The sequence below is a fragment of the Camelus dromedarius genome, chromosome 8 (assembly GCF_036321535.1).
Source record: "Camelus dromedarius isolate mCamDro1 chromosome 8, mCamDro1.pat, whole genome shotgun sequence".
NCBI classification, from domain to species: domain Eukaryota; kingdom Metazoa; phylum Chordata; class Mammalia; order Artiodactyla; family Camelidae; genus Camelus; species Camelus dromedarius.
In genome coordinates, this window is record NC_087443.1 from 48,752,431 (window position 1) to 48,771,103 (window position 18,673).

Here is an 18,673-nt window from a genome sequence, read left to right on the forward strand (position 1 = left end):
GAGCCCTAAAGTACAGGCCATAAACCTTGTTACCTTGGGCCTCCTCTTACTTTTTCAATTCAGGGCCCATCCTAGTTGCTGAGCACCCAGAAGTACTATAGGAATGCTCTGGGGGATGGACTGAAACAAGTCTCTGGGCTACCATTGGCCATCTTCTGGGGCTGGCCTTGTTTACTTGACTTTGTGAGGAGGAGCAGTGCATCAGTGGGTCCATCTGTAACACAGGAAAATATCATGAGCTGCAAAGGGGGTGAATGCATGTAAACTCCTCAGTCCCAAGTCTGGCACATAAAGTGCGGGCAAGTGATGCGCCTCGTGATTCCATAATCATCGTAGATGATGACGCTGGTGTAGGAAGTCTGGACTGTGGAGGGTGACAGCCTGGGTTTGAATCCCCTCACTCATAATATAACATTGAGAATGTCCGAAAGCCTCGACTGTTTCAAGAGAGAAAGCAGGACTCAATGCCTGAGCAGGGGGTGCACCAGGCTTAAGGCAGAGCGCAGAGTGAGGACCAAAAAAAGTTAACCTTCGCAGTTGTTACTGTAACTGAAGACGAGCTGGGTGTCTGTGGCCACTGGGGACCATGCTGGCACTCCAGGCGGTTTCAAGGAGGTCCCAGAAGTAGGAAGCCTTCCTTGGAGAAGTGCAGGGGCCGGTGGGAGGTGAGGGACTCTCCCGCAGCCGCCGGGTGTGCGAAAGGAGAGGGTGAACTTGACCTCCGTCGACGCGCGGGGCGTGTCCGTCCACTCCTTGGGCTGCAAGGTCCTGCCTCCGACCCGGGCTGGCAGAGCCGCTCCCGAGAGTTGGGGGCCGGGCCGGGGACCCCGCCCAGGCGGCGGCCGGGTCCCCTGGGTTGGGCGCTGCTGGCTGAGCCGACGGGGCGGAGAGGAGGGCGGCGGGGGGAGGAGTAGGAGGAGGGGGCTGGTCAAGGGAAGTGCGACGTGTCTGTGGAGCCTTTTTATACCTCCTTTCCCGCAGTCCGGCAGCAGTCGCTGCCGCCGCCGCCGCCGCCGCCGCCTCTCGTGCGTCCTAGCGTCTCCGCTCGCGGGAGTCGGGCTCCAAGTTCCAGGGCGCCGGGCACCGTAGCAGCCCCCCAGCATGGCCGAAGTCAAGAAACAGAAGACGGTAGGCTTCGAGTCGCCTGCCTTCCTCTTCCTCCCCTCCATGCGCGCGGCGTCGACGCCCCTACCCCGGGACACTCGGATCCCATCCTCCCCGGGAGGCGGCGAGAAGCCCGGGCGCAGAGGCTCGGGCGCCGGGAGGAGAATGAGGAGGAGGAAGAAGAGTGGGAGGAGGAAGAGGAGGGCGTGTAGGAGGAAAGCGGGAGGGCGAGGCACGGCTGGGATTCTCGGGGCAGTCCTTCTCTGCCCTGCGCTTCTGGGAACCTACACCCTTTGGGGGCGTCACGCCGGGACAGACCTCCAGAGCAGGCAAAGTGAATCCTAATCAAAAGAAAGGACCAGAGACAGGATATTTCCTTTCTTCCCCAAGAGCTTTTCCAGACCCTCCTTTCCTTCAATATGATCTCCGCACGGGTCCGGTGGGCTGAGCGGACTCCGGTCCTGCCAGGTCCTGTCGCTGCGCACATGTCAGTGACAGTCATTGAGTTTTGCCCGTAGAACCTCCTTGGAGTGGACTTTAATGACAGACTTTCATAGAGGAAACTGCAACTATCTAGACCTACGGGAGGAAATTGTATTTCTACACTGGCAGGATTCTAGCTTGATTCAGTTCCTGTTGGCATCGGGTGGCACCTCAAGTTCAGTCATGGGGGGAGCTCCTCGGCTTGGTGGAGTGAGATGAAGGCGCTGTTTTGATAAGACTCAATTTTATCCAGAATTAATCCCAGCCATCCCCTGTATGGGAAATAGAAGGTTTCCTTTTCCGCTTAGCGACAGGGGCCGCTGTAGGTTTTGCATCCTTAAAAATGACAGCAGTGATCATAGAGCCTTAGAGTTGCAAGGAGCCTTGCAGACAGCCTTTGGCCACACCAGGGGTGGTCGGCCAGCCTTGCTTAGATCCCAACCAGCAGTCTGACTGCTGAGCTCTCATCTTTACCACACTGCAAGCCTCCGATGATTATGGTGGTTACTGAATGGGTCGGCCTCTCTCAGACTTGTGCTTGGCACATAGTAGGTGGTCAATAACTGTTTATTACTATTATTATATATTATTTATTACTGAAATATCTTTGAGATGTATTCGTGGAAGGCTGCGGGAGAGATGAAAAAGAAAAACACGAATTCGGGAAGGAGAGGGGAGGGGCCATCCCAGGGGCTAGAAGTGGGGCCTTGAGCAGCAAGGGAAATGGGATAGGGGCTTGTGGTTTCAAGGGGCCACATTGGACCTTCAGGAAGGTCCAGGAGGAAGGCAGCATCAGTTTGAGGGGGGAGAGTGGTCCAGGTCCATTTGCTTTTTATGGGACTGATTTTAAAGTAGGGAGACTCAGTATTATACTTCAAAACACTGTTAAATGAAAATCACTTGTGTTTTACTCCTATTTAATTTGATTACTTTCTGTAAAATTCTAAATGATGTCTTCTAAATGACAAGCTGCTGTGATACTTAGTAGCTTTTTGTGTCAGCGGGGTTTTCATTCTTACCTCCCTGCTCTCATCAAGAACTCCTTCCCAGTTCTGTCGGGGTTGCTTTGTCAGGCATTAGGAATGAAGGGGCAGGTGGTCCTTCCCCGTCATAACTCCATCCAACATGAGCCTGTGAAGTGAAGGGTCTGAGAACAGGGGCTTTACAAACTGATCGTGGCAACTGCACGGGGGGCTGGAGAAATCTGAGGGCCAGAGGTTTCGTTTTTGTGTTTACACATTTAGAACCTTTTATTTTTTTTGTTTGGGGTGTGTGCATGCTCTGCGTGGGGTTAAATTAACACCTGAACTGGCTATCAGGACTTGTGAAATTATTGTGGGTTTATTTAGCCAACACAATCATAACGCAGGGCACCAGCACAAGTTCCCCAAAGGGCCAGATAGATACAATTGGGTAAAGCAAGCCAGTTGTAAATGCGTATGAAGTCTCTTAAGCTTTAAATGTTAACTCAAAACGTGTTTTGAAACCTTGCAGGCCAAAACAAAATCTGTCCACATGTGTGACCTCTGAACTAATCAATTATTTGAGAAGTGAGTCTGGCTGATGTAGGAAGCTGTCCTGGGAGGGAGGCTGGGCTGATCTTTTCAGGGACTTGCAGAAATCCTTACAATTTTCTCTGTTGTCGGTAGAGGATCATCAATTTATGCCGCAGTCTCCGCAGTAACTCCAAATATTTGTTGAGCCCCTACTGTGTGCCAGGTGGTATACTGGGGTAAATACATCTTTCTTAGGATTTTTTTTTTTTTTTGCCACACTCACTGAATGAATATAGCCTTTCAGTTCAGACCACTCTAAGAAGAGTAAGTAGTTTGGGTTATATGTGAGAATGTAGGATGATTTTCTCACAAGTCTGGGGGAAAGAAAAAAAAAAAAGAAAAATTCTTTTATAAGGGAAGGTAGCACACTCCTCCTGTGTTAGGCATCCTTACCATGGAAACCAAAGACAGCTATGTGTCAGAGCCCTCCCCCCCCCACCCCACCGCCTTGCTTTACCTCCAACCCTGGCCACCTCCCATCCCCTCTATTGACACACACATAGATCCCAGGAGAAGGAAGGAGGCTGACTTCAGCCAGAGGACTGGAAAGAAAGGCAAAGGCCTGGTCTTTTCTTGTGTCATTTCCTGGATTAGCATTTTTCAAGCCCACGGACAAATACGTCCTGGAGACAACCAATCTAAACAAGTCAACTGAGATACTGAACTATTTGCCAAAGGATCGAACAAACCAATGGTTGGGAGGGAGTGAAGGCATGGGAAAGTTAAAGGTCTTCATCCATGTAAGAGATTACCTACCTTTTTATTATTTTAAAAATTGCGTACAGTACTACATTATTTTCCTGGAAGTAGTTACTTTTAAAACTATTTGAAGATGCTGCAAGACATGAGTTTCCAGATGAGTAACCGCTGGAAGGAAGGAGAAGCAGGCACTCCCCAGAGGCCAGGCCCTTAGCTAGGCTGCGTGTCATTTCATCTCCACAGCAGCCTCAACTCCAGAAAACTGAGCAGCATCTCTAGGGAGGAGAAACGCCAGGAGCTGGCCAAGATTTGAACTCAGTTTTGTCCAACTTTGAAGCTCATGCTTTTGCTCCCTCTGTATCTCTGTTTCAGGATATAACCTCTCTGGCTCATACATTTCCTCATCTGTGAAATGGGGGTAATAATGACTTACTCCTTACAGTTGTTGTGAGGAGAAAATAACTCTTAAAAACCATCTTGCTGAGTTCTAAGCCCAGAGTAGGGACCCCATATGCAGTTGCTATTGCTAATAATTTTATTATACCATGCTGTTGTGGTTTGGTCGGCAAAGAGAAGAAAGCATGGGGCAGACCATTCCCAAGGCTCAGTAAATCACAACCACCAGAATATTTAATAAGAGCAAACAAATACAGGCGGTAGAGGTGACGATTTGAATCCTAATTGTGAAAAGCTGAAGAGAAGACAAAGGTCGATAATTAGTACAGACGTACCAGGATAACACAAATAGTTAGCAAGATTTTAACCAACCACCTTGGTCAAGAGAGACAATCTATATTAAGTAAATATTGGACTACGCTCCACCCTGCCTGTGCCTCCAACTGTTTCCAGATCTACCTTAAAATTAATGTTACCCGATTCATGCTATTATCCCGTGATCATCTCTTTGGACTTTTACTGTTAAAGATAAATGTAGTTAACTCTGAGTTTCATATCTCTGAGATAATTATCTTAGTCTTTCAGCACTTTTCTGTTAATGCACAGGACTCTATGCTTTGCTTAGGGGATAAATAGACTTAACTAAAACATGGAACCTTTAGGGAATGAGTCTGGGAAAGGAATCAATGATATCAGTCTCAGTCCTGGGAGATTACTGTTTACTTCCAAATCTATCACTAAATAGTAATGGGCACTCATGAGTCTTGGTGTTTGGAAGTCTTAGGAAAACACAGAAACTAAAAGTAAATAATCAGAAATGTAATGGCATTTGAATGAACCTTTCATTCCCTGGGTGATTTGTTCACATGACAGCTGAAACGGCACATATGTCCAACAACCTCGCATAGAGCCTGGCACAGAGTAGGTTCTCGATAAATATTCCTTGCATAAATGGCCACAAAATTCATTAAAGGATGAATTTGTTTTTAGGATCTCTATTTTTCTTAGATTTCCCCCACTCCTGTCTGTCTGTTCTTGTTGTATTCTTGCTTCTTTTTGCCTGGGTATTCATCATTCCCACTGAAAAATTACCTGCAGGGATTCTTTGAGGCTTAGGATGAATGGCCTTTTTTGCCGAGGATTTGCTTTTGTTTCTGCCAGGTGCCTGGCGGCACTTCTAGTCTGGGACCACTTTAACCTAAATTTACCTCTGAAAGGTTTTTAGACCACCCAGGTGATGTGAATTTGAGTTGCAGTTTTGCACACAAGGACTGGCTTGTGAATACAAGTTCTCAGGGACCACCTCCCTCCCCACCTAGTGTACATTTTCAGTGTCGAGGCAACTATCCCGGCAGTCTCTCAGGATGGGAGGTGGATTAATTCTGGTTCACTCTTATTTCTGGGGGGACTTTCAGTGACCTTAGCTGTGGTGAAGGCCTTTTTATTTTCCCCACTTAGGTATGTTCTGGGCTTTGATTTCTGTTTCACCTCTCCCATGAGGCTGTCAGAATCAGTGCAGATCTGCCCATATCAGGAAAAAAAGTACCTCCCTGCTTGCTTACCTGTTTCGTCCCTACTTTCCCACAGATTGTGGCCTGGTAGTTCCTTAGGAACTTGTCAGCTATTTGATGCTTCTAATTAGATTATGTTACAACCTGCATTTTAAAATTTGTTTTTATGGAAGGATCGGACTGTATAATCTAGACCATCATTGCTACAAACAAAAAAATCTCTGCCTTTCCTTGACTCCTGTGTATCATTAACATTTCATATCATTCTTTTACCTTACTATACCTGTAACATTCTTAGAAAGGGAGTACTTTAAGAACAAGTAAACTTAAGTCAGATCGCTAGTCAGAAATATTTCATCTTTTTTTCCCTACAGAGTGCTAAGATCTGGGCTGGGGGTTGGGAGAGCAATGCTCACCTGGTGGCCTCTGCCTATACGGGCATCCTTAGAGATGTGCCCTGTCCTGTCGCATCCTTAGTGTTGGTCCAGTTCAAGTGCATTCCTGGCTGAAAGCCCCTTCAGTTTCAATACCTCTCCTTGCTTCTTCCGTGCTCTAGTGAGTACCCCAAGGTCACCATGCTGCTCCAGCACAGCTCTGGGGGAAACTCGGTGAGGTTGTCTAAGATCCTTGACACTTCCCCACTACTCCCAGGATGGTGGAAACAGGGCTTCTGCTCTGGGGTGACCATGCTGGGACTTTGAGGAGCTCTAGAGACTGCTGGGGTCTATTTGTGCCTCCTGCCCTGGGTTCTGTTGAGGATCAGAAACAAACACACCCAGTGCTCCCTGCTTTCAGAATCCTCAAAGCTATTTGGCTCCCTCACACCAAGTCTGGCACCAGGCGCAGAAAAACCACTCCCTTTCTTGGACTGCACACTGGCATCTAAGCTCCCTTTGCTTCTAATAAATATTAAATAAAGCTTTTCAGGAAGGTTAATTAACATTAACATTGGATTTGTTACAGGCGTGGTCCTCTTGTTCCTCTTGCCTACCTTTTTGATCACCAAATTTTTTTTCAATTTAGAATAAACTGGTAGACAAGATATATTTTTTTCCCTCTGAGAAAGAACCGCTGTATTAATACTTGAAATACAACTTGCCTCTGACAACACATGTTGTGTAAAGTGACTTTCATCAGTTAGCTGGTGTGACTTCCTTTAAAATCTTTCTGCATTTCAAATTTACTCCTGAAGTTGATTTTACTGTAATACTGGTATTGTGAAAACATGAATGCGACATAAACATGACAAGCTCAATCTGTCTCACACCAAATATTAACTTTTGTGCAAAAAAAAAGTGATCTGTTATAAAACTTTCCGAAAACAGTTACATGAAAACATCAAACGCTACATCATTAAAGGTGATTGTTTCTATACTAGGTTGATATTTGCTTTAAATAGCTGGTTAACATCTTTATATGTTTTGCTATGAAAAATGTGGATTTTTATCCACCAAGCATCTCTATTTGGTCTAACATTACAATTCCTTTTTTTTTTTTTTTTCACTTTTTAATATGTGTCAGGTGTGGGCTTGAAAAATCATTTGCAGACTTCACCTGGAGGCGTAAACCATCTATAGTAAAGTCTGAGAATGTATCCCCATTAACTCATTCATCTGTACTTCCCCAGTCATTCTTTATTTTTGAATAATACCCAATTTCTAGCAAAAGCTACAACTCAAGATGTTGGTGATGATGATTTTTATTTTTACATGTTTCTTAGTGTTAAAAAGCTGGACTACCTTTTTGGTCCTCTGCTGGTGACCCCATTATGTATAGTTTTGTTTTCCTTTAAGGGCTCTTAAAAGCTTTCCCTTTTTAGTTCCTGTCAAATCCTCACTTACATATTCGTTTGCTTCGTTCAACAAATATTTATTGAATGACCCAACCAGGGCCTGTACTTGCCATAATTTACTGAAGCTACCAAAGCCTTATATTCTTTAATTATAGTTTTTTAGTCCATTCAAACACTGTCTTTAAGACTATTCTAAACATAGACATTTGCTTTTTCTAATTGCAGCACCCCACCCACAATCTTCATATTCTTTCAACATTATGCCCAGTCAGTATTACAGTGGCCTTGGGCCAAAAGCAATAAAATTCCCAACTGATTTTTCATACATCTTTAGATCCTTTTTTTCCCTCCTAAATGAACATTTTAAATTATTTACTTTTTACTCAGGGCATTCCTACTTTTAAAATGTATTTTTAAAATAGCCCTAGCATTTTACTTCTGGAAGGAAAATTAAGAGCTCATCTTCCAGCCGTTCAAGTTGATACACAGTGTTCAAGAGCTTTGTTAAGGTCCATGGTTGTCTTCCTGGCTAGCTGGTTGGTGATACCACCACTAAGTTGAAACTCTGATCGCCTAACTACAGGTCTAGAACTTTTCTCTTTATTATGTCCCTTTGAAGTGGCCCAACCCATTTTCTATAGCTTTGTTTTCTTCCTTTTACTTGCTGGGAAATATTTTCCATAAATTAAAAAGAATATACTCCCAAGTTGATTATCAGTAAGTCACAGTTATACTTGGGTTTAGCTTTAGCATCTTGTTTGATATTCTGGAGATAGAAAATATGGACCAAAAAGCAGTGTTTGAAAAGGTAACTTCACCATGTTGAAATATTTTCAATGGGACAGACTGTTTCTCTTTAGAAAATTCAACCCCCCACCCTCCTCAACCTTACTCACTCTTCTTTAAGCCTTTTCAAACAGTTTAATCATTTAATCAAAAAAAGAAAGAAAAGATAACAATGATTGAATAGTGTGCAGTATAGAAAAAACTATATTAAGCAGAAGTTGGGTTAGGTTTAGTTACACATAAAAGCCTCAATTCTTGTTGTAGTTCTCAGAATTTCCAGTTTTACCTCGAAATCCATTCATTTCCATTGTTTCCTAAGCTCATGAAGGACCGTGAAGTCGACTACAGTAATTGTGTGGTCCTGCTAACTAAATCTGCCTAAATTGCTGAGTCCCAATAGAGAGTCTTTTCCTAAATTATGTGAGTAATTACAACTCTTGGGCCATTGGATCACTAATATAACATTTTGAGTGGTTACTTGAAAATGAAAGAAAAACGTTTGCATTCGTCTATGTGTTTAAATTAGCCATAGGACTAAGAAGACCTTGAGTAAAACCTAGACATTAAAATTCCGACTGTAGGATTTGCATATTTATCAGGAGTTTCGATTTTTAGAGCATGTTTTGTTAGAAAATTCTTACTCTATTGTGACTTGTTTCTCATCTGCGTGGAGCACATGATGTGGCAGGCACTGTTCCAGAGGTTGCCAGTGCATTAAGTCATTTAGTCACTGCCATCTCCTGAAGCAAGCTTGTGAACAAATAGGAGGGAACTCATTTAACTGAAAAAAGTCTTTAGAGAGTTACCCACAGGAGAAGCTAAAATCTCATTAACTCCTCTGTAGTTAATAAGTTGTTCATTTCATAGAAGGAACGAGACAACGCCAAGTAGCAAACACAGCTGGATTAGTCAACTAGTAATATATTACTGCTTCATTTGTAAAATATTTTAGCAGCTACCAACTGCTAATATCTCAAGATAACAATAATGAATTCTATTTAGAGACATTCCCCAGCATTTTTTTAAAAAGAGTAAATGGCCTACGGTAGCAAAGTCACGTTCCCCTGTCCACCACACACATTTCTTTCCTTATGATGACATAAAGTGAATGACTGGAAAATAAATTTTCTTTGTGCTCAGACTCAACAAGTAGGGGTAATAGTTTTGATTGCAGAGTTCTACCACTAGGTCAGTATTCAACAAATGTGAACAGAATGATTTGTTTCCATTCAAACTGCTAATACTTGAGCCAAGTTGGAACTGTGATTTGTCGATGATAAAAGGAAACCAGGCCACCCATGTGTTCTGCACAAAATAAAAATTTGATTTAACTGGAAGTCCCAGCTTAGGGATGCTGGCAACCAGAAAGTGCTCCCATTTCACTGGGGACCAAGGAGGACCGCCTAGAAATTAGGAGATCGTAAACGGCACTTTCCACGATGTTTGGAAGAAACATTTAAAAATTGTTTATTAAATGTTTAATGTAAATGTTTAAAAGGAGAGTTGTCTCCTTCTGTCGTCCTAGGTCCGTAAAGTTTTCAGCAATTGTGGGCCATTGCCTCAGGGATGGCCGCTGGGAGGGCCTGGGTTCTGACTCGGAGGAGAGCACGTGTGAGAGACCGCGGGGGGAGAGCCGCACTGGCTGCGCTTGATTTAGGGGCTGAGTGAAGTCCTTTACTAAAGAGAGATTACATTATTTGAATGAGGAAAGTCATAGTGACAGTATAGAAATTAAATCTCAGAATCCGTGCTTTCACAGAATGTGACACCTTGGATACAAAATTCTGTCCAAAGGGTGTGTTGTTTCTGCTTAATTAGCCACTTCAGTGAGTGGAAATATCTGGGTCATCATTAACACTGAGTTTCTTCTGTTATCTTCTCAGCATTGAGGTTCTGGTTTAATATACCCTTTATCATTTTTTTAATTGAAGTATAGACAATTTACAATGTTGTGTTAATTTCTGGTGTACAGCATAGTGATTCAGTTATACATATATAATACATATATATATATATATATATATATATATATATATATATATAACTTTTCATTATAAGCTATTACAAGATATTAAATATATTTCCCTGTGCTTAGGACCTTGTTGTTTATCTATATTATATATAGTAGTTAGTATCTGCAAATCCTAAACTCCCATTTTATCCCTCCCCACTCCCTTTCCTCCTGGTAACCATAAGTTTGTTTTCTATATCTGTGATAAGTCTTTGAAACATCACATTATGATATTTATCCTTGATTACATTTTAAGTCTCCCTTGAGGTTGAGGAAGGTACCTTGCTGATTCAACCAGGTTCTCTAAATAGGGGAAGAGAACAAGCATTTATTCAGGGACTTTCCTTACAGTATCTCATCTCATCCTCACAATAACCAAAGAAGTAGTTGATGTTCTTATCCCCATTTTATAGCTGAGAACTGCCAGGTTCATTGAGGTTAAATAACTGGCCTTAGCATGTACAATCATAGGTGGCAGAGCTGGAACTGACTGCCTCCTAAGTACAAATGCCACGTTTTCACTCATTCTTTTTTTCCTTCCATTAATGTAACAAATGTAATAGATACTACAGCTGTCAAAATGTAGATTCTTTTGATTATTTAAACATACATTAAAATTTTGTCTTTGTGGATGCAGATGAATAGAGTGAATGAACTGAAAAGATGTGGTCACTTTGCAAATGGTTTTCCTCAGGGTCTTTTTGCAATGTTGTGTATAATCTGTAGAAATGTGGATTCTAGCAAATGCCGTTAAAAGGCAATAAATGTTAGTTTGGATGAGGCTCTGTGACCAGTTTTAGGAACAGTAGTGTTTAGAATCCAACCCAACACTTCACCTTAATAATACAAAGTGGCAGTGTTCTAGCGGGTGAATGCATACACTCAAGAATAAGTGTCCTTAGAAATAATTGCAGCGACTTACATGTAACTCTAGACCTTGCCTTGTTCATTATGCGGGTGCTGCACAGTCGAGCATTCATGAGTTACAAGTTCCCAAAGCCCCACAAGCTGCGGCCCTGTTCTCTGGATGTACTAGAGGTTTCACGGGCATTTCCACAGCTCAGCACAGAATTTTAATCTTTCATGGTTCATGGAGCCTGTGTCATATACACAGCCTCATTACCAGAACCATTTGCAAAAGAATATGAAGAAAATGCACAGAGGTAACAAAAAGCCTGCAGTGGGACACTTACAGGGCTGGTGTTTGGCAGGGCAGCTAAGACCTGTGCTGAACACTGTAATTCTGTGGTTTAGAACATCTTCTGAATGCAGTTACACATTTCTCGGAGACCCGATTTGATGTGTGTCGTGTTTCCATGGGGGTGATTGCCACCTCCCTGAATTACAGTGGGGTTCTTCTGGGTATGCATAATACCTGTCTTTCATCATGCTCATCAAGGCTTATTCATAAGTTCTTATAAATTATCCTAGCAGCTCTCCAGGATGAGTATAGCTATGAGTGTTACGAATCATAGATAAAGATACTAAAATAAAGAGATGGGGCAAATTCTCCAGGGCCTTCTACCATGTAATAATAGAGACAACCCACGTTTGCCAAGTTCAGTGGCCTAGTGCTTCATTTTGTCTCCAAACAGACAGAAGCTCAGGGCTTCTGAATTGAGATTTGGAATAAAGGCTTTCTCTTTGGGATTGTACCAAGTTAATTGTGTGCTGCAAAACACGATATGGCCTCATTTTCACTGAGAGATGTAGTGCTGTAAACACTAGAACACATGAATTTAGTGATTCGGCTAATTACACATATTTGTGGTATGCTTCTAAAAAACTAACGCATGATCCTTGAGATAGAGAAGGTTGTACATTCAAATTTTTCTACTTTTTTTTTGGTGGTGTTTATGTATGTTTATGTTAATGAGGAGGCTGGAAACTAAACCATTTCTTTGCTGCTAACTCATCCTAGATTACCTTCTTATTTCCATGGGACATAAAAATTCTGGAGCCATGACTGTCTGCATGATATCATCTTGGTTGGATCTGTGTATCGTTGCATATGAAGAGTTATTAGCTTAAAAAAAAAAAAAAGTGAAATAGACAGAGGCTTGAAGAAAGAGAAGGATTCTAGAGTCTAGGAGGTATCTGAGGGAAACTTGACCCTGTAGACCAGGAGTTAGGAGACTATGTTCTGTGGCCAAATCTAGCCCCACTCCTTTTTGGTAGACCCTGTAAACTGAGAATGATTTTTAAATGGTTGGGGGGAAAAAAATCAAAGGAAGAATTCTGTTTTACAACATGTGACAAATATATCCAAAATCTGAAAATACTCATATTTCAGTGTCTGTAAATAAAGCTTATTGGAACCCAGTGAGTGATGCCTGCATATTTACACATTATGACTACTTTCAGTCTATTTACAATAGACTATGGCCTGTAAAGCTGAAAGTATTTATATTATCTGACCCTTTAAGAAGAGTGTGCTACATCCTGCTGTTGACAGCAGGGGGCCGGTGTTCAGTTCTGACTTACTGAGGTCAGGGGGCTGTCAGCACATCGCTCACATCTGACCTCAGAGAGCCGAGGACCCAGCTTTACTTCATGAGCCCCCATTGAATTGTGTTTGGTGTATTGCCCTTGTTTTGTTTTTTTAAAAAGCATTATTTTTTTAAAAAGTTCTGTAGAACTCATTGTTAGGTCTCCTTTAATGATACTGTTGAATATGTTGTTCATTAATGGCAACACATGATATCCTCTTTATAAAGATCCAGGGGAGAAACTTCTATTCAGTCTTAGTGCCAGAAAGGTTGTATTTTTTGCTGAGGGTTGTGTGTGTGTGTGTGTGTGTGTGTGTGTGTGTGTGTGTGTGTAATTCTGCCCCTTCAAGATGCCTGACAGAAAGCTCAGAAGTGAACTTACGGCTCTTTCAGTTTTTACACCAGCTTCGTGTTTGGTATCGTTCCACTGTGTGCCCCTATGCTATTTTCTCCTTTCATTTTCTCACCCACTCAGAAGTGAGCTTTTGCTATGCTTTAAGGATCTTGTAAGTCACTGTCCATTTTTTAGGAATAATGCAGAACATTAAAAGATAAATTAAAAATAAGATGCATTTGAATTTTAGCTCCAGAAACTCACAGACCTCTCCCTATGGTCCCACCTCAGAGAGCCCTTCACCGTTTCCCTCATGTTTTGTGACTTCCCAGGGCTCTGTGCCTGCAGGGCCTTATGGAAACCAGCCTTTGAAGGGCTCATTGAGTGCTTTGTGGTCTAATGTTCTAGCCTTGCTGGAAGCTTATCAACAACCCCCTCAAGATGGATAAAGATGTAGATCAGAGGTTCATCTAGAGTCCAGAGGACTTAGGAGGGTCGTGGACTTGGATGGGGACATTTTTTTTTTATAACCTGTACTAGAGATTTATTGCGTCCTTCCAGGATGAACAGAGACAACAAATCACAGCAGTATTAGCCGACCTGTGATAGCAGCAGTGGAAGTCACAGATATTTTCCCGTCACGTAATGGTGTTGCTGATGCCACAAAAAATCTGTGTTCTTTATTACTCCGAAATTAAGATAGTTGTTATAGCCATCTATCTAAACAACTAGATCTTGTTATTTAATATGCTGATAAACAAGCATATTTATTACTGTGCTGTTATTTTTAAAAACCATGTTGATAACTGTAATTCATTTCTTTTCTTCGCAGTCCTTTGAGTTTTATCTTACACATTTAAAAACATTTTTCTGAAGAGGGGTCCATAGGCTACCAAAGGAGTTCTTGACTCAAAAACGGATAAAAAAGCCCTGTGCATGGGTGCACCCACCCAGACCCCCCACACACAGTTCCAGAGGGTTCACAGATTCTCATACAGGGCCCATGTCTAATATGCAGTTCAAGATCTCAGGCCCTGTTGGCTAAAAGCCAAGATAGAAGGTCACATGAGAGAGGGGTTTTATTTTGTTTTATTTTTTGAGGCCTCACTTAAATGAATCATGTCTAGGAATCGACCTACAGTGGTTAGTCATGCTCTTAGTCACAGTATTGGCTCTGGCTGTCATCAGTTACCATTATCTTTCTCGTCCGTAGAGCAAGGAAGGTACACGTCCTCATAAAATTAATTCTCTTGGCTTTTGCCATCTCAACTCTTGATGTTTTTCAGTGAGAAATTAAAAGCCTACCGCTTCACACTCTGATTTTTAATATTTTTGGAGGGGTGGTAATTAGGTTTATTTATGTATTTATTTTTTAATGGAGGTACTGGGGATTGGACCAGGACCCCTTGCATGCTAAGCACGTGCTTTACCACTGAGCTCTACCTCCACCCAGTCAAGCATATTTTTTGTTCATGAAGCCAAGGTTCATTTCAGAATAGCATTCTCTGCTAATATTTCTGTACTTTACATCCCTGGCTAGTATTTGATATATGCTTGAAGGGCTTTTATGCGTTCTCATGTTCCATGATTATGCTGGTATTCTGAATTCTTTCCGTAATTTATTGCTATCTGGGTGGGACCTTAGAGATGATCTAGTCTGGTGTTTCTCAGTCCCACTAAGCTTTACAATTTAAGCCTGATTTTTGGACACCACTCCCTGAGGATCTGATTGAATTGGGCTGTGTGGGGTTCTTTAAAAGCTGGGTAAGAGGTTCCTCGATTTGGCCTGGCTTGAGAACCACAGCCTAGGCTAATTCTTCCACAGTACAAATGTGGAGCATTGCAACATGCTTGAGGACCTCCAGCTAGCTAGGAACAGTTGGGTTTTCTCTACTTTGGAATGCTATTTGCTCTCTTCAATTTTTTTTTTTTCCCAAAAACATTAGGCCCTTTACCAGCTAATGCAGACTTCTGTTACTGTTGCAATCCTCATGGAATATTTGAAGTTAAATATTACAGCTGGAATGTTTAAAAGCTTGCCATCTTTGTCCAATTTTACATTACCTAATGAGCAGATAGCTTTCTGGAAAGACCAGGAGACCATTCTTTCTTGGTTGTTCTTGACTGGGGTGACAATTTACCCCTGGAAATTTGCCCCATTTCCAAGTCACAATTAAGAGAGTGGCCTGTTTTGTAAATAGCTTGTGATTCTTGATAATGTCAGTCTCTAGACCTTACTGTTGAACCTGGCATGTTCAAGTGGAGACAAATCTAAAAAGATTCCCTTGTCACCCTTGATGGATTTGAGTATTAAAGACTCAAACTGGGAGAATTCTGCAAAAATGAGCCTGCCTTTCCCTTGTGAGTTGTCAGTGTAACTGTGACATTTCTGGGAAAAGATATATAAGTACCTCATGGGCAGAAATGCTGTCCATTTATGTATTTCATACCTATCATCTGAATTTACTTAGAATTAATCAAATCAGTTTATAACCATTGTACCTTTTCCACCCACGCTAATAAACATCTTGCCTTGTTTTATCTGAATATGGATTTTGATCAACTTTATTTATCTCATTGGGTTTAAAAATTAATATGTTATCTTATGTAGCACTTATCTTCTTAGAGATTATTCATTCTTCATGCAGTAAATGAAAGAAAAACAGATTTAATATATTTAGATTTAAAAAGATTAGATGACTCAAGCTAATGTCAACTCTTAAATTAATGGCAGATTTTCTGAGTTACAGTTAGTTTCTTTAGGACAGCAGCTTTCTTTTGCTTTTCCCTCCTTTCTGTCTCATTTTGAAGTGCATTTAGTTACTATTTTGAGAACTATCTGTTTTGTTTTGTTTTTTTAATTTTCCTTTTCCTATAGTTCTCCTGTACAGCTATCAGAACAGAAAATAAATTTAACCTACAGCAGGTCAGGATACCTTGAAGTTGAAAATGACAACAGAACGAATGTCTTGGCATCTAGTAGCCAGGACAGGGAAGAAGAGCAAATTTGACACTAAGCCCTCTCGCTGGCCCTGTATGGAATCAGCCCGCAGAACTGTAGAGCAAATTGCCTCCCCAAGGAAGCTCTGTGTGTCTCTTCTAGATCATCTTCATTTTTGTAGGCAATGTAATTTTGAAATTTTGTAGAGTAGAATCCCTTTATCAAGTTACTACTGGAGAGCTATCCACTATCTATAGGATAAAAACATTATCTATATAATACATAAGATTTCTATTATATGCATACACGTGCATTGTACTTTGAACCACTTCATATCTAAGGCCAATTCTAGGTCTGTACCTGGCAAAGGATGGACATTAACAAAATGTGATCACAGAGTTAAGAAAACTCTCTCTTTTTTTTAGCTATGCTTAGCTGTATGAACAAAGATAAGCATTTTAATGTATATTTTAAGAATTAATTTGGAAAAGAAAAGATTTGATAGAGCAAAGATTTAAGCATAAAAAAAAAACCCCATAAAACTACAAGAAGAAAATATGGATCTTTTATGATCTTACAGTTGGGAAGACCTTTCTAAGTGTAACACAAATTCAGATACCACACACACACAAATACAAGTGAATATGAAACATTTTTTTAAGTTACATGCCAAAATTTTTGAAAAATTAAAACCAAATCAAAAGACAAACAACAATTTGGGGGAGAATTTATAACTCGTAGAAAACTTAGGTCTACTTTCCGAAATATACAGCACTCCTACAAATCAATATTTTAAAAAATTTGCAATCTAATAGGAAAAAAATGCAAAAAGAATATGAGGTTCACAGAAAAGGAACTACAAATAGCTCTTAAACATATGAAAGTATACCGACTTCATTCATTATAAGAAATAGAAATTAAAAGTATGAGATTTGATTTTTCACCCATCATATTGGCACAGGTAAAAACTTAAGCTGACAAGGGTGTGAGGGAAGAAACATTGTCATACATTGCTAGTCGAGATATATATTGGTACAGTCTCCATAGAGATGTTTGGAAATATTTATAAAAATTAAAATTGAATGGGAGTTTGAGATTTACAGATACTATCTGACAGATGTAAAATAGATAAACAAGTTTATACTGTACAGCACAGGGAACTATATTCAATATCTTGTAGTAACCTATAATGAAAAGGAATATACGTATATATGTGAATGACTGAAACATCATGCTGTACACCAGAGATTGACACAACATTGTAAACTGACTATACATCAGCTTAAAAAAAGAGAGAGAGATGAATCAGACCCTCTGGGAACAACTTAAAAAAAACTGAGTATATTCTTTGAGCTAGCCATTCAAATTCTAGAACTTTTTTCTGTAGAGACCTTGCAAATGGGTAAGATGATGCGTGTGCAAGGGTATTCTTGGCAGCCTTTGATAACAAAGGGTTGGAAATGCCCTAAGTATCAATCAATAGGAGGATTGTTTAAGTACATACTCTGTACTATTTTGTTATCATAATATATCTATAGTATGGACTGAAAAAGAATGAGGTATCCCCTGAATATACCAATATGGAAAGATCTCCAAACATTTTGTTAAGTGAAAAAGGCCCAGTACAAAACAATGTCTATAGCCTGGTGACATTTGGGAAGAAAAAGAAGAGATGCATATAGTTACAAAGGCATAGCGTGTCTCTGGAAGGATCCATAATAAACTAGTGGTATAATTGCCTTCAGCAAAGAGAACTGAGTGGCTGAGCAGACTTAACGTTTTGAAAACAGAAAACTCTATCTGTCTAGATAATATATATAGTCAGGAACTGTGCAGGGTCTGTGATTTTATCCCACTTGCAAATTTAATAAGTTAGCCTGCCGTAGTTTCATGGATGCTGGTAGAAAACAAAACTCCTGAATCAGAGGCAAAGGACTTTATCATTCATTGCCTAGCAAGCAGTATGAACGTCAGCATGTGTATTGGTTTCTCTTGCCCCCATCCCCTGTGAGGGTGACATGGGTGCGTCGAGACGGGTATCCACACAAGCAGTGAGTTGTATGATAGGAGAGGAACCGTGAGCGTAGGCAACCTTAATCTTTTATGATGTGCAACAGGGAGGCTGGCCCTTTGCTCTAGAGCAGACGTTATCTCTCTTGTCCAGGGCTGTTCATTACACAAAACAAACATCCTTGAAAAGATAGTCTGAAATAAAAGGCAGTTAACACTCCCACTCAAAAGATGTGCAGAGACACAAGAGACCCATGGAGAATTGTCTGTCTCTTATTATTTATTTATTTGTAAATACATGCATTCATATACATACAGGAGGCTGGAAGGCTAATGGTAACTCCTGATCATTTGAGCCTTTTGGATAAATTGTGTGGAGTGTGAACTTGTTGGTCATTGGTCAGATTATTAGGCCTGGGTCCGGTATCACTCACTGCCTAGATCAGAGAATGCCATGGCCACAGACTCCACTCTTGCACCTGCTCCACTCTCTGGAACAGCATGTTTTGGGTCGGGGAGGCGGGGCCCAACTGAGAGCGAGAACATAAATGAATCAGCACA

The 18,673-nt window shown here is 41.1% G+C and overlaps 1 protein-coding gene across 2 annotated transcripts in view; it reads left to right on the top strand.

The window, feature by feature from the left end:
• Positions 1-981: 981 nt before the first annotated feature.
• Positions 982-18,673, top strand: part of PAPSS2 (3'-phosphoadenosine 5'-phosphosulfate synthase 2) — a 73,838-nt gene continuing 56,146 nt past the window's right edge. For both annotated transcript variants that reach the window (XM_010979937.3, XM_031461335.2), the window contains exon 1: positions 982-1,128. In XM_010979937.3, the coding sequence (XP_010978239.2) occupies positions 1,102-1,128 (27 nt within the window). In that variant the 5' untranslated portion in view covers positions 982-1,101. The remainder of the gene's footprint in view (positions 1,129-18,673) is intronic.